Source organism: Moschus berezovskii, chromosome 2, assembly GCF_049115385.1.
Source record: "Moschus berezovskii isolate FMDL1 chromosome 2, NW_MosBer_1.0, whole genome shotgun sequence".
Lineage (NCBI taxonomy): Eukaryota > Metazoa > Chordata > Mammalia > Artiodactyla > Moschidae > Moschus > Moschus berezovskii.
In genome coordinates this window covers 111,773,160-111,787,758 of record NC_142461.1, presented here as the reverse complement: position 1 = coordinate 111,787,758, position 14,599 = coordinate 111,773,160, and the positions used below count along the sequence as shown (strand labels likewise).

The following is a 14,599-nucleotide window of genomic DNA, read 5'->3' as shown; positions in this document are numbered from 1 at the left end:
GAGAGGTATTTCGAAGCTGACTTTTAATGGAATTATTTTGATATGTCAACAAACATCCGTGAATAGGCTTGGTGGTGGTAGTGGTTTAGTCGCTAAGCCTTAGCTGACTCTTTCGTGACGCGGTGGACTATAGTCTGTCAGGCTCCTCTGTTCCTGGGATTTCCCAGGCAAGAGTATGGGGGTGGGTTGCCATTTCATTCTCCAGTTCATTTCAGTCGCTCAGTAGTGTCTGACTCTTTGCGACCCCATGAATCACAGTACGCCAGGCCTCCCTGTCCCTCACCAACTCCCGGAGTTCAAGAGGATCTTCCAAATACATGGATCGAACCCTAGTCTCCTACATTGCAGGCGGTCTCTGGCATTGCAGGTCGTCTGCATTTTACGCAGATTGTTTACCGACTGAGCCACCAGGGAAGCCCAGATGAGGCTTAACATGGCTCAAACTTGGACCAAATTCTTTCTTTGGTAAACACTGTTCCAGTGGGAATCTAGTTTTGCCTGAAGCCAATCCAGTGTTTACTCTGTCACTTGAACTGAGTGACAAGGTGACTTACCTAATTATCTGGTCTTCATGTTTTATTTTCTTCTTTTGGATTTCAGAGTGTGTCCAGATTTACTGACTATGAATTAAGGGCTTATGCCAAAGCCGGCTCAGTTGCTGATGAAGTCATATCATCTATCCGAACAGTGGCTGCTTTTGGTGGTGAGAAAAAAGAGGTTGAAAGGTTAGTTAATTGAGGGACTTTCCTGGTGAATCAGTGGTTAAAACTCCGCGCTTCCAATGCTGGGGCTGTGTGTTCTGTGTATCCCTGGTCAGGGAACTGAGAACCCATGTGACTCGCAGCAAAGCCAAAAAATAAAATAAAAAGGGAGTAAGAAAGAAAAAGAAAGAAAGAAAGAAAAACTAGTTAATTGAAATGTCTGACACTTCCTTGGAGTTTGTTGATCTGCACACTACCCTGAATTTTCCCCCATTTTGCATAAAGTGGCAGATTCACCTTGCTATGGTTCCCAGAGGGAGCTTTTGTTCAAGAAACAGCTAAGCAAACTAATGAGATTGGTGAAAACACTTACAAAAGTCTCCCAAACCTTTAGCCCTGTGTTTTTGAAGATGATGTAGTTTGTGGTTTTTAAAAAGCCATTTTCTTTTTGATACTTCCGTCAAACTCTGATGATGTGTGTGTGTACACCCCACACACACTTCATGCCAGTCTAAACCACTGTCTTCTGCCGTTAAGGAAAAACCTACAAGATTTCAAATGCAATTCTCCAAATTTTTATTGAAAAGCTTTTTATTCAATGTGTTTTACTTAGCTACTATGTGCTCATTTGAAGTCCAAGATTTCCATTCAATCAAACAAAATTTGACATTGATATAGACTATCATTCTAGGAGATAACTGTTAATGAATATCAAAACCTAAATGGCCAAAACAACACAATTGTTAAAACTTTGATTTTGCTTATTTTTACATTTATTTAGTATTTATTGAGTGTCTATCAGGTTCTAGGTACTGATTCTATAAAATAGCCACCAACTTAATTAAACTCTTATTTCATATGCTGTAGATCTAGCATGATCACATTTTCAGTTCAGTTCAGTTCAGTCGCTCAGTCGTGTCTGACTCTTTGCGACCCCATGAATCACAGCACACCAGGCCTCCCTGTCCATCACCAACTCCCGGAGTTCACCCAAACTCATGTCCATCGAGTTGGTGATGCTATCCAGCGATCTCATTCTCTGTCGTCCCCTTCTCCTCCCACCCCCAATCCCTCCCAGCATCAGTATTTTCCAGTGAGTCAACTTTTTGCACGAGGTGGCCAAAGTACTGGAGCTTCAGCTTTAGCATCAGTCCTTCCAATGAACACCCAGGGCTGATCTCCTTTAGAATGGACTGGTTGGATCTCCTTGCAGTCCAAGGGACTCTCAAGAGTCTTCTCCAGCACCACAGTTCAAAAGCATCAATTCTTCAGCAATCAACCTTCTTCACAGTCCAACTCTCACATCCATACATGACCCCTGGAAAAACCATAGCCTTTACTAGATGGACCTTGGTTGGCAAAGTAATGTCTCTGGTTTTTAATATGCTGTCTAGGTTGGCCATAACTTTCCTTCCAAGGAGTAAGCGCTTTTTAATTTCATGACTGCTATCGGTATCTGCAGTGATTTTGCCTTGTCTAACTGAATGAAACTAAGCCATGCCGTGTGGGGCCACCCAAGACGGGTGGGTCATGGTGGAGAGGTCTGACAGAATGTGGTCCACTGGAGAAGGAAATGGAAAACCACTTCAGTATACTTGCCTTGAGAACCCCATGAACAGTATGAAAAGACAGAATGATAGGCTACTGAATGAGGAATTCCCCAGGTCGGAAGGTGCCCAGTATGCTACTGGAGATCAGTGGAGAAATAACTCCAGAAAGAATGAAGGGATGGAGCCAAAGCAAAAACAATACCCAGTTGTGGATGTGACTGGTGATAGAAGCAAGGTCTGATGCTGTAAAGAGCAATATTGCATAGGAACGTGGAATGTTAGGTCCATGAATCAAGGCAAATTGGAAGTGGTCAAACAGGAGATGGCAAGAGTGGACGTCGACATTCTAGGAATCAGTGAACTAAAATGGACTTGTCACATGAGTGTATGTTCCTCGGTTCTTTGTCTCATCACAACAAAGATTTGGGGTGATGGACATTAAAGCCCCCTCGGTGTGTCACAGCTCTCGGATCTTGGATAGACCGTGTTATAACTCTCAGGTCTCGAATGGACCATGTTATAGCTCTTAGACAAATCAGTGTTACAGCTCAGTGTTACAGCTCTATTTTATTTAGAAGATAGTGGAAAATCCATCTTCAAGGCATGAGGGCACGTGGATCCAAAAGCGCGAAGAGAAGAGCAGCCAAGTGCGTGGGAGAGAGAGCGAGCTAACTTTGGCTCTTCTTTATATATGCTTTTTTCCCCCTGGGCCTGCCCTATGTAAATTGGGCCAGCCAGGAGTGTTGTTTGATTTACTTGAGGTCTTCACTCCGGTCCTCGGACCTTCCTTTGTTCTATTTTCGTGGGCTTTTCCCTTCCTTGTCTTTTGGCCACCACCATTTTTGACTCCTTTTCCCTATTCTACCTAGACTGAAATGGGTGAATTTAATTCAGATGACCATTCTATCTACTACTGTGGGCTGGAATCCCTTAGAAGAAATGGAGTAACCATCATGGTCAACAAAAGAGTCTGAAATGCAGTACTTGGATGCAATCTCAAAAATGACAGAATGATCTCTGTTAGTTTCCAAGACAAACCATTCAATATTACAGTAATCCAGGCCTATGCCCCAACCAGTAACGCTGAAGAAGCTGAAGTTGAACGGTTCTATAAAGATCTACAAGACCTTTTAGAACTAACACCCAAAAAAGATGTCCTTTTCATTATAGGGGACAGGAATGCAAAAGTAGGAAGTCAAGAAACACCTGGAGTAACAGGCAAATTTGGCCTTGGAACACGGAATGAAGCAGGGCAAAGGCTAATAGAGTTTTGCCAAGAGAACGCACTGGTCATAGCAAACACTCCTTTCAACAACACAAGAGAAGACTCTACACATGGACATCACCAGATGGTCAACACCGAAATCAGATTGATTATATTCTTTGCAGCCAAAGATGGAGAAGCTGGATACAGTTAGCAAAAACAAGACCAGGAGCTGACTGCGGCTCAGATCATGAACTCCTTATTGCCAAATTCAGACTTAAATTGAAGAAAGTATGGAAAAACCACTAGACCATTCAGATATGACCTCAATCAAATCCCTTATGATTATACAGTGGAAGTGAGAAATAGATTTAAAGGACTAGATCTGATAGATAGTGTGTCTGATGAACTCTGGATGGAGGTTTGTGAGATTGTACAGGAGACAGGGACCAAGACCATCCCTATGGAAAAGAAATGCAAAAAAGCAAAATGGTTGTCTGAGGAGGCCTTACAAATAGCTGTGAAAAGAAGAGAAGAGAAAAGCAAAGGAGAAAAGGAAAGATATAAGCATCTGAATGCAGAGTTCCAAAGAATAGCAAGGAGAGATAAGAAAGCCTCCCTCAGTGATCAATGCAAAGAAATAGAGGAAAACAACAGAATAGGAAAGACAAGAGATCTCTTCAAGAAATTGGAGATCACATTCTCAGTCACTACAAAATTCACCAAATGAAAAATAAAATAGGATTTACAATATCTAATTATCCTCTTTTCTTTTTTCTCTTTTGCTTCTTTTGGTTTGGAAAAATAAGGTTACCTTATTTTTCATAAAAAATTTCAATAGCCCATTTCCTCCACTCTGAGAGATATTATCTTTCATACCGCATGACTTAATAAAAGAATTCAAACTCAAATAGTGTTGCAGTGAAAAGTAAAGAAAAGGAATGAGTTTTTTTCTTTTTCTATCCTGAGGACAAGAAGATAAAGAGAACAGTGAGAAGGCCTGAACATTCCTAGTTTTTTTTTTTTTTACTTTAACTGCTCCTAACTCTGCATATCTATGACTAAGTTTGCTTTTCTGCCCCCTTAGTCTGCAAGAGTCAGTCACATATCACACCTATTATCCTTGGCTTATCTTTGCAACAGCCTCTTCCCCTTGTAGCTCTTCTTTTCACATATCAGGAAGAAGGCCACGGAGCCACGGAACTGCCAAACTCAATTACTGGGTTATTGACGCTAGCATATGTTTTTGAACAAGATCCTAACACCTTTGTTTCTCATCACTGGCTCCTGACTGCAAGCCCTCATCTTATATAAGCCCCTAGACTCCTCATGGAGGGGTCACAGTTCTTGAGGCATGAGTCTACTGTGTTTCTCTCTCTGCTGGCTGAGAATTAAAGGCAGCTTTCTATTTCCTCCCAACTCTGTCTCTGTATTTTCTTATTCAGCTCCAGTCGGCAGATAAAGTGACGATTTTGGCCAGCAACAACAGTACTGGATCTCTCACGCCCAAATCTTTTGGTTGAAAATTCTTTTCTCTTGGGGGTAAAACTCGCCCCATCGTACTCATCCAAGAAGTTATCAACTATGAGACTTTCTTAGGCAACATCTATCAACACGTTATCGATGCCAGCTTGAAACAAATTTGAAGAAACCACACAGATGTGATCGTTGTTTTCTTTCCCTACAGCTGCTCTGCGTTTGGAGTGATTTTATTATCGTTGATTAAAACCACTGCATTGTGGCCTGTTTTAAACATTTTAACTTAAGCTGCTGTTGCTAAAATAGACTCAAATGTTTTCTCTTCACAGGTATGAGAAAAATCTTGTGTTTGCCCAGCGCTGGGGAATTAGAAAAGGGATAGTGATGGGATTCTTTACTGGATTCTTGTGGTGTCTCATCTTCTTGTGCTACGCGCTGGCCTTCTGGTATGGCTCCAAACTTGTCCTGGATGACGAAGAATATACACCAGGAGTTCTTGTCCAGGTACTTCCATCTTGATGACCCAGACAGAACATTTCCTGCCTGTATCTAGGAAAAGTCCACAGAGAAGGCATTTTGTTTATTCCATTAGTGTCTGAGAGAGAACAGCCTCAGTGATTTGATGGAGTCCATCTGCAGAAACAAGCAATACTTATGATTTTTATAGTAAAGGGATGTTGAGCATTTGAGTTGATAAGATTTGCAATTTAATGCTTTTCAATCAATGGAAGATTTTATAGCTGTAAAACAATGATTTTTCTGAGTCCAAAAGATAATATGCCAAGAATATGGAAAGTCAGGGATCTCTCAGCTAAAAATTAAGTTTATGTGGTTGAGCTTAATAATAGCATGAGATACGTGCTGGACATAGTTGTGAAATAAAATGAGTTGCTAAAATATGAAGCCAATAATACCCTCAACTGAACAGATAATATAGGCATATTTTATTTCTCACTTGCACTGTAGCCAAGCTATAGCTAATGCCTTGGCTACTTTAATTTCCAATATCTTGTCAGTTGTTCTTTCAAGAATTAATTATGGAACATCTACTATATGCCAGATTAACACGAAGTACAGAGGATTCAATAGTGAGCAGAAGAAGTGTGATTTTTGCCTTGATGGAATTTACAGTTTAGTGGGGGCAGGTGAGCAATAACTAAATAATCACATCACGGTGTAATGACAATGGTATTGTTGCGGGAAAGGGGACCCCTTCCAGGGCCCGAAACTGGGCTCTTGTCTAACACTCGGAAAAGAATTGTCCGAGGAGACATGAGCTGACAAAGCAAGAGACTTTATTGGGAAAGGGCACCTGGGTGGAGAGCAGTAGGGTAAGGGAACCCAGGAGAACTGCTCTGCTGCGTGGCTCGTGGTCTCGGGTTTTACGGTGATGGGATTAGTTTCCGGGTGGTCTTTGGCCAATCATTTTAATTCAGAGTCTTTCCTGGAGGCAAACGCATCGCTTGGCCAAGATGGATGCTAGCGAGAGGGATTCTGGGAAGTGGACAGAAACGGCGGTGTCTCCTTTCTACCTTTCCGGAACTCTTCCGGTTGGTGGTGGCTTATTAGTTTCATATTCCTTATCAGGATCTCCTGTCATAAAACAATTCATGCAAATGGTTACTATGGTGCCTGGCCAGGGTGGGTGGTTTCAATCAGTGTGCTTCCCCTAACAGTATTATATGCTACAGAGGACAGGGCCCTCAACTGTGAACAGCAGGGTAACCAAGTATGGCTGGGGTCAGGGAAAGCTCTTCCTCTTGCTTGCTATCCCCAAATCTTCCTCCGCTGCCACCTTTATAGCTCCTGTCCTTGTTCAAATTCTTAACTGGATGGCACTTCCCCGTCAGGTGTTCCATGATCATCCAATCCTTTTTTTTTCTTTTCTTGGGGCTACCATGGTGGCTCTGTGCTAAAGAATCTGCCTGCCAATGCAGGAGACCTGGGTTTGATCCCTAGGTTAGGAAGATCCTCTGGAGAAGGGAATGGCAACCCACTCCAGTATTCTTGTCTGGGAAAAGCCAAGGACAGAGGAGCCTGGCAGGCTGCAGTCCCTGGGACTGAATGGGATCTTTAGTTTACAAGGCTTTTATTTATTATTATTATTTTTTGGCTGTGCCCTGTTGCATGTGGAATCTTAGTTTCCTGACCAAGAATAGAACTTAAGTTCCTTGCAATGGGAGCTCAGAGTCTTAACCACTAGAATACCAGGGAAGTCCCATCATCCTATCTTGCATGTCCTGCTGAACTTTTCCTTAAGAGTCCTTGAATGCATCTGAACACTTGCATTTACTTATATTTGTCCCAGTCATTCCCAGCTTCACACAGTAAGCTCCATGAGGTCAGGGAGATAAACCAAGAAATATATGTTTCATTTGATCTATTAATTATTCAATAAAGTATATTACTATAAAAGGCATGCAAGTGGCCTCATATAAGATTTAAAACAAATTGGCTCCAGATTCTTGTAGGACAGGCATAAATTAAATAACACAAAATAAATAAATAAATAAATAAAATAAATAACACAAAATACCAAAATCTCACATACCAGAAATTTGCTAGCCAGAAGACTGCAATTTGAGACCTACTGCTTTTATATAAATACATATCTAGGGAAAGTTGACAGAGAAGGCAATGGCAACCCACTCCAGTACTCTTGCCTGGAAAATCCCATGGGCGGAGAAGCCTGGTAGGCTGCAGTCCATAGGGTCTGGAAGAGTCGGACACGGCTGAGCGACTTCACTTTCACTTTTCACTTTAATGCATTGGAGAAGGAAATGGCAACCCACTCCAGTGTTCTTGCCTGGAGAATCCCAGGGACGGGGGAGCCTGGTGGGCTGCCGTCTATGGGGTCGCACAGAGTCAGACACGACTGTAGCGACTTAGCAGCGGCAGCAGGGAAAGTTGAATAGAAATTTTATTTGCAAATAGAAATGATTGTTAGAAGCCAGGCTATAATCATTCTAAGCCACGGACTTTATTTCATTAAGAACTTGGTAATACACTAGAATGACTTTAAAAAATATATTTATTTATTATTTAGCTGCACTGGGTCTTCGTTGTGGCACGTGAACTCCTAGTTGCAGCATGTGGAATCTAGTTCCCTAACCAGGGTTCAACCCAGGCTGCCTGCATTGGGAGCTTGGAGTCTTAGCCACTGGACCACCATGGAAGTGCCATTAAGAACGACTTTATAAATTTTAGTTTTTCTTTTAAAGATAAACAGTTGGCATCACTTGAACTTCATTTAAAAAAATTAAATATGATGAATCGTGTTAAACCTTAAAGGGATAGCATAAATGGAAAGTGTTATTATTATTATAATTTAAGCACTTACTTAATAACTTTAATACAGCTTTGCATATTTGAAAAGCCAGTGAAACTACTGCAGGTCTAAAATCTGACTGTAAAGTCCTTTCTTTATTGACCTAATGACTCTTAAGAACTTCCAACTTTACCAAACTAGAAATACCTGTAGGTGACTTCAGTCTCAGCATCTTGTATCTGCTCATTCTGTAGAAAGGCATTCATTGAGAGAAGACATTCTTCTTATGATTCCTTGACTGTGAGTAGAGGAGAGAAGTGTTCACAAATAACAGTTTCAGAGGGAATAATGAGAAAATGGTAAATTGAAAATACACAATTCCGGTTGGAACCATTTTCATAAAATTTTCATTAAAAAATTCTTTGTGAATCTCTCTAGAAAAGATCCAATTTTATGGTTTTGTTAAAAGATAAGTTCAGGCAAAGTAAAATTTTTGGGAGTTTATTTGAGCAAAAATAATTCCAGTTGGGCACATCAAACCAGGAGTAGCTGCTGCTGCTGCTGCTGCTGCGTCACTTCAGTTGTGTCCGACTCTGTGCGACCCCATAGATGGCAGCCAACCAGGCTCCCCTGTCACTGAAATTCTCCAGGCAAGAACACTGGAGTGGGTTGCCATTTCCTTCTCCAATGCATAAAAGTTAAAAGTGAAAGTGAAGTCGCTCAGTCGTGTTCGACTCTTAGCAACCCCATGGACTACAGCCCACCAGGCTCCTCCATTCGTGGGATTTTCCAGGCAAGAGTACTAGAGGGGTTCTATTAATAGAAGTTAGGGAAAAGACTTAAACAGAGAAGAGAAGAGGAGGAAGGAAAGCCAGGAAATTATTTGGCTGCCTGTAGCTTAAGTAATTGCCTTATTTTGTTGTTGTTTTTGTTGCTAAGTTGTGTCCTACTCTTTGCGACCCCATAGACTGCAGCACCCCAGGTGGCTAGATAGCATCACGGGCTCAATGGGCATTCAGTTCAGTTCAGTCGCTCAGTCGTGTCCAACTCTCCGCGACCCCATGAATCACAGCACGCCAGGCCTCCCTGTCCATCACCAACTCCTGGAGTTCACCCAAATTCATGTGCGTCGAGTCGGTGATGCCATCCAGCCATCTCATTCTCTGTCATCCCCTTCTCCTCCTGCCCCCAATCCCTCCCAGAATCAGGGTCTTTTCCAGTGAGTCAACTCTTGGCATGAGGTGGCCAAAATATTGGAGTTTCAGCTTCAACATCAGTCCTTCCAATGAACACCCAGGACTGATCTCCTTTAGAACGAACTGGTTGGATCTCCTTGCAGTCCAAGGATAATTTTACCTAACTCTGGGAGGTAGTTGCCTTATTTTGGAAAGCCTCTTTGGCTGTTCATGATTTAGCTTTGCCCTTAGGTTTTGATTTCTCAGCCTTGAGGCGTTCAGGCTTAGGTTTTGGTGGCTTACATAACCTGCTAAGGCATTAAGGCTACCTCAGTCTACTGGCAACCTTGTTTAACTCATTTAACAAGTTTTCACCTTCAAGTTTCCTGCCCAGTGGATTATAGCCTACTGTATATCTTCTATAAAAATTCCTTCTCTCAACTGATATTTCTTGAGTACTTACTATGTGCAGACATGGTATGTAATATGTCTCTAACTTTTAATCATCAGTTACTAACCTCACCTCTTACTCCTTGTAAGCCACCATTTTTATCTTAAGAAATTTTTCTTTGGGAGGATGAGAGACATTCTTTAACAGTATAATCGTTGGTAAGCATTCCCTTTCTGGTTCTGTCTCTTTCTTTGTGCATGCACTTTATTGGCCATGCTCTGAGATGAGGACTATTAAGGCTGAGTTTGCATGAGCTGAGTGTTTTTAATCCACTAAACTAATTAACAATTAGGTTAATCTAACACATTTTGTGATGCACAAAATCATTATTGGCTGCATGCTAATTGGGCCTAAATGGTAAGTAGTTCACATAAATGGCTGTAATTAGTATCACTTGACAAAAACCGCACTCTGTGATCTATTACAAAAAAAGATTAAAGGGAACTGAATGGTGCTGAGGTTTGCTCTTTCACGCCGCTTTTAAGTTTCAGGACTTGGTAATGAAAAAGGAACAGGAGTAATAGAGAGGAGCATTATTTAGTGTATACAAGGTGTCAAGCACTGAGTGACTATTTAATATAATTAACATGTGTAATATTCACAACCTCATTCTGTAACTGATGCCATTATGCCACCACTTAAGAACGAGATGGAGTCACAAGGTGAGAATTATATGCCAAGTAGCAGAGGGTGGGATTTGAGCCCAGATTTCTGCGATTCTGGGACCTGACCCATTAAGCACTGTTTTCCTGTTTCTGAATCTCTTCCAAAGGGCCACAGATTCCATTTTATTTTATTTATTTAATTGAAGTATAGTCGATTTACCATGTTGTGTTAGTTTCAGGCATATAGAAAAGTGATTCAGTTATACATATATATACTCTTTTTCAGATTCTTTTCCATTATAGGTTATTATAAGATATTGAATACACTGATAGTGCCCTGAGCTCTGCGGTAGGTCCCTGTTGTTTATCATTCTATATATATAATAGTTTGCATCTGCTAGTCCCAAACTCCCAATTCATCCCTCCCCTATTCCCCTCTCCTTTGGTAACCACAGTTTATTTTCTGTGCACAGATGCCCTCTCCAGCATAGCACACCCACAGATACACTCTTCCTCAGAGGCTTCTTTTGCCCACCTTCTTCCCACACTGATGTTTACAGGGCTAAAAAGTGTGGTATTTGGAATGAGAGATGATGGTCTACTAGGAGATGTGCTAGCTCCTGCAATGGTATTAGTGCCTGCCATGCAGGAGACCCAGATCGGATCCCTGGGTTGGGAGGATTCCCCTGGAGAAGGGAGTGGCAACCCGCTCCAGTGTTCTCATCTGGAGAATTCCATGGACAGAGGAGCCTGGTGGTAGGTCGTGGGAGGGAGGGTTACAAAGAGTCAGACACAACTGAGCAACTAGCACTTTTACTTTTTGTCTGTCTCACTCACTCTTTACCTAAGAACCCCAAGAGAGGCATTCATTTCAGGTAATGAGAAATATCAATAACCTCAGATATGCAGATGACACCACCCTTATGGCAGAAAGTGAAGAGGAACTCAAAAGCCTCTTGATGAAAGTGAAAGAGGAGAGTGAAAGGTTGGCTTGAAGCTCAACATTCAGAAAACAAAGATCATGGCATCCGGTCCCATCACTTCATGGGAAATAGATGGGGAAACAGTGGAAACAGTGTCACACTTTATTTTTGTGGGCTCCAAAATCACTGTGGATGCTGAGTGCAGCCATGAAATTAAAAGGCACTTACTCCTTGGAAGGAAAGTTATGACCAACCTTGATAGTATATTAAAAAGCAGAGACATTACTTTGCCAACAAAGGTCCGTCTAGTAAAGGCTATGGTTTTTCCAGTGGTCATGTATGGATGTGAGAGTTGGACTGTGAAGAAAGCTGATCACTGAAGAATTGATGCTTTTGAACTGTGGTGCTGGAGAAGACTCTTGAGAGTCCCTTGGACTGCAAGGAGATCCAACCAGTCCATTCTAAAGGAGATCAGTCCTGGGTGTTTATTGGAAGGACTGATGCGAAAGCTGAAACTCCAGTACTTTGGCCACCTCATGCGACGAGTTGACTCACTGGAAAAGACCCTGATGCTGGGAGGGATTGGGGGCGGGAGGAGAAGGGGATGACAGAGAATGAGATGGCTGGATGGCATCCCCGACTCGATGGACATGAGTTTGAGTGAATTCCGGGAGTTGGTGATGGACAGGGAGGCCTGGCGTGCTGTTATTCATGGGGTCGCAAAGAGTCGGACACGACTGAGCGACTGATTGAATTGGTCTAGGATCTAGACCAGGGGTCAGCAAACAATAGTCCACAAATCAAATCCAGACTGTGACCTGTTTTTGTAAATAGCGGTTTATTGGAACATAGCCACAGTCATTTGCTTCCTACTGTCTATGAATGCCTTTGTCCTACATAGTTGAGGAATTGAGTTGAATAACTGCTTCAGCCCATATGGCCTGAAAAGCCTAAAATCTTTACTGACAGGTCCTTTGTGGAAAATGTTTACCAACTCTTGAACTAGGACATGTGGAAAATTAAACCAAGAACAAGTACTGTTCTGTCTGTTCATCTTATCACTTTCTATGTGGAATCTCAGTTCTTTCATCACCATCATCACTATTATTTTCGTAGTTGTCATTAATCATCTCTACACATATTATCATTTAATCCCTGTAAAAACTCCTTGACATATATGCAGTCATTTCCCCCGTGTTATCAATAATGAAATCGGGGCTTGAGAGATTAAGTAATTTGCCCATGGGAGGAATGCCTGCCATAATTAAGGAAAACGACAGATGGACAGGTGGAGAACAGATGAAGCGAGAATGTTTGTCTCCATGCATAGCCTAGGGAATTCAGGGAGAAGTCAAGAAGAAGCTGGCCCACAGCATCATGATATATAGAAGAGAGAGGATACTGGAGAGAGGGAGATGGCTGACAGGCTTTGAGAAGCCCCATGGCCTAACCATAATGGAAAAAGAGAATGGGGAGGAATTTGGGGCATTTTGTTACGATGTGATATAATCCATGGGAAGAATCAAGCTCATGGAACTACTACAGACTAGGATCACTTGATTACCTGAAAAAGACTACATTCAAGCAGGAGTCAACCGTTACTTTAGCTCAGCAAATAACTCCAGTCCTCAATAGATGGCGACCGAGGAAACAGCCTCCATGTGAGTCATGCGACAAACAATCATTCTTCAGTTGAAAGGGTAGAGAGGAAGAATCATGTGCTCATCCAGCATGAGGCCAGCAGGAGGAACTGCCTCTTCCTTTACAAATAGCACTGATGAACACAGTGCTGTTGCCTAGGAACTGCTGATTGTGATCAGGTGGCCCTCCCCTAACTTAGTGAGATGGCCAGGTTTATGAGTCAAAGGATGGCTTCCCCAGCTCTACACAGGAAGCTGGCTACTCCACTTGTGTGCAATAGCAGCAGATGAGCCTGAGAGCTGGACAAAATGTGAATGGAGAAAGTGAAAGTCACTCAGTCATGTCTGACTTTTTGCGACCCCACGGACTGTACAGTCCATGGAATTTTCCAGGCAAGAATACTGGAGTGGGAAAATACCTTTCCCTTCTCCAGGGAATCTTCCCAACCCAGGGATCGAACCCAGGTCTCCTGCATTGCACGTGCATTCTTGACCAGCTGAGCCACAAGGGAAACCCAAGAATACTGGAGTAGATAGCCTATCCCTTCTCCAGTGGATCTTCCCAACCCAGCAATTGAACCAGGGTCTCCTGCATTGCAGGCGGATTCTTAACCAAATGAACTATCAGGGAAGCACTGTATTCAAATAGTGCTCAAACCCTCATCTCTTACATCTACCTGCATTGGCAGGTGGGTTTTTTTTACCACTAGCGTCACCTGGGAAGCCAGGTATAGCAGTAGTTATCCTAAAAATTAGTTCACTAGTAGCAGGAATATAGCAGAAGCAGTAGGCACATATTGCATGTAACAAACTCTAGGACAGTCAAGCTAATAATAGTCTTTATTTTTTCAGCAACCCTTTCACCAGAAAACCATTGTGAGACTGTTTATATAATGAATCGAATTCTTCTGTCATGACTCTAACCCACTCACTGTCTATATGCTGCCTTACTTACACCTCTTACTGACCTGAAAACATGTTATTCTTCGTAGAATATGATGTTCAATCAAAAATAATATAGTCTTTTAAATCATAACAGTAGAAAAATTGGAGATACTTTACAGAACAAAAGCTATCCCAAGTGTTTCCAAAGAGTTATTTAGCTTTCAAACTCCCACAGGAGGAACTTCCCTGGTGGTGCAACGAATAGGAATCTGCCTGCCAATGTAGGGACATTAGTTCAATCCCTGGTCCAGAAAGATTCCACATGTTGAGGAGCAGCTCAGCCCATGTGCCACAACTACGAGCCCATGCTCTAGAGCCCGAGAGCTGCAACCACTGAGCCACTGTGTTGCAACTACTGAAGCCCTCACAGCTAAAGCCTATGCTCCGCAACAAGAGAAGCCATTGCAGTGAGAAGCCTGCACATCAAATTGAAGAGACGCATCTAGAGAAAGCCTGCATGCAGCAATGAAGACCAAGTGCAACAAAAAAATAAATTAATTAAAATAAATAATTTTTTTAAAAAGCCATGTTGTGAACTGTCCTATGGAGAGGACCATGTGATAAGGACTGCATGTCTCTGACCAGCAAAGTCCTACGGTCTGCTCACAGCCATAAAAAAAAAAAAAAAAAAAAACAACTCCCATGGAAGAATATTTCT

At 42.1% G+C, this 14,599-nt stretch overlaps 1 protein-coding gene across 3 annotated transcripts in view; it reads left to right on the top strand.

Moving 5' to 3' along the window:
• ABCB11 (ATP binding cassette subfamily B member 11) overlaps positions 1–14,599 on the top strand; it is a 92,781-nt gene that overhangs the window by 28,635 nt on the left and 49,547 nt on the right. For all 3 annotated transcript variants that reach the window (XM_055397990.2, XM_088842548.1, XM_088842549.1), the window contains exons 8-9: positions 601–725; positions 5,264–5,438. In XM_055397990.2, the coding sequence (XP_055253965.2) occupies positions 601–725; positions 5,264–5,438 (300 nt within the window). The remainder of the gene's footprint in view (positions 1–600; positions 726–5,263; positions 5,439–14,599) is intronic.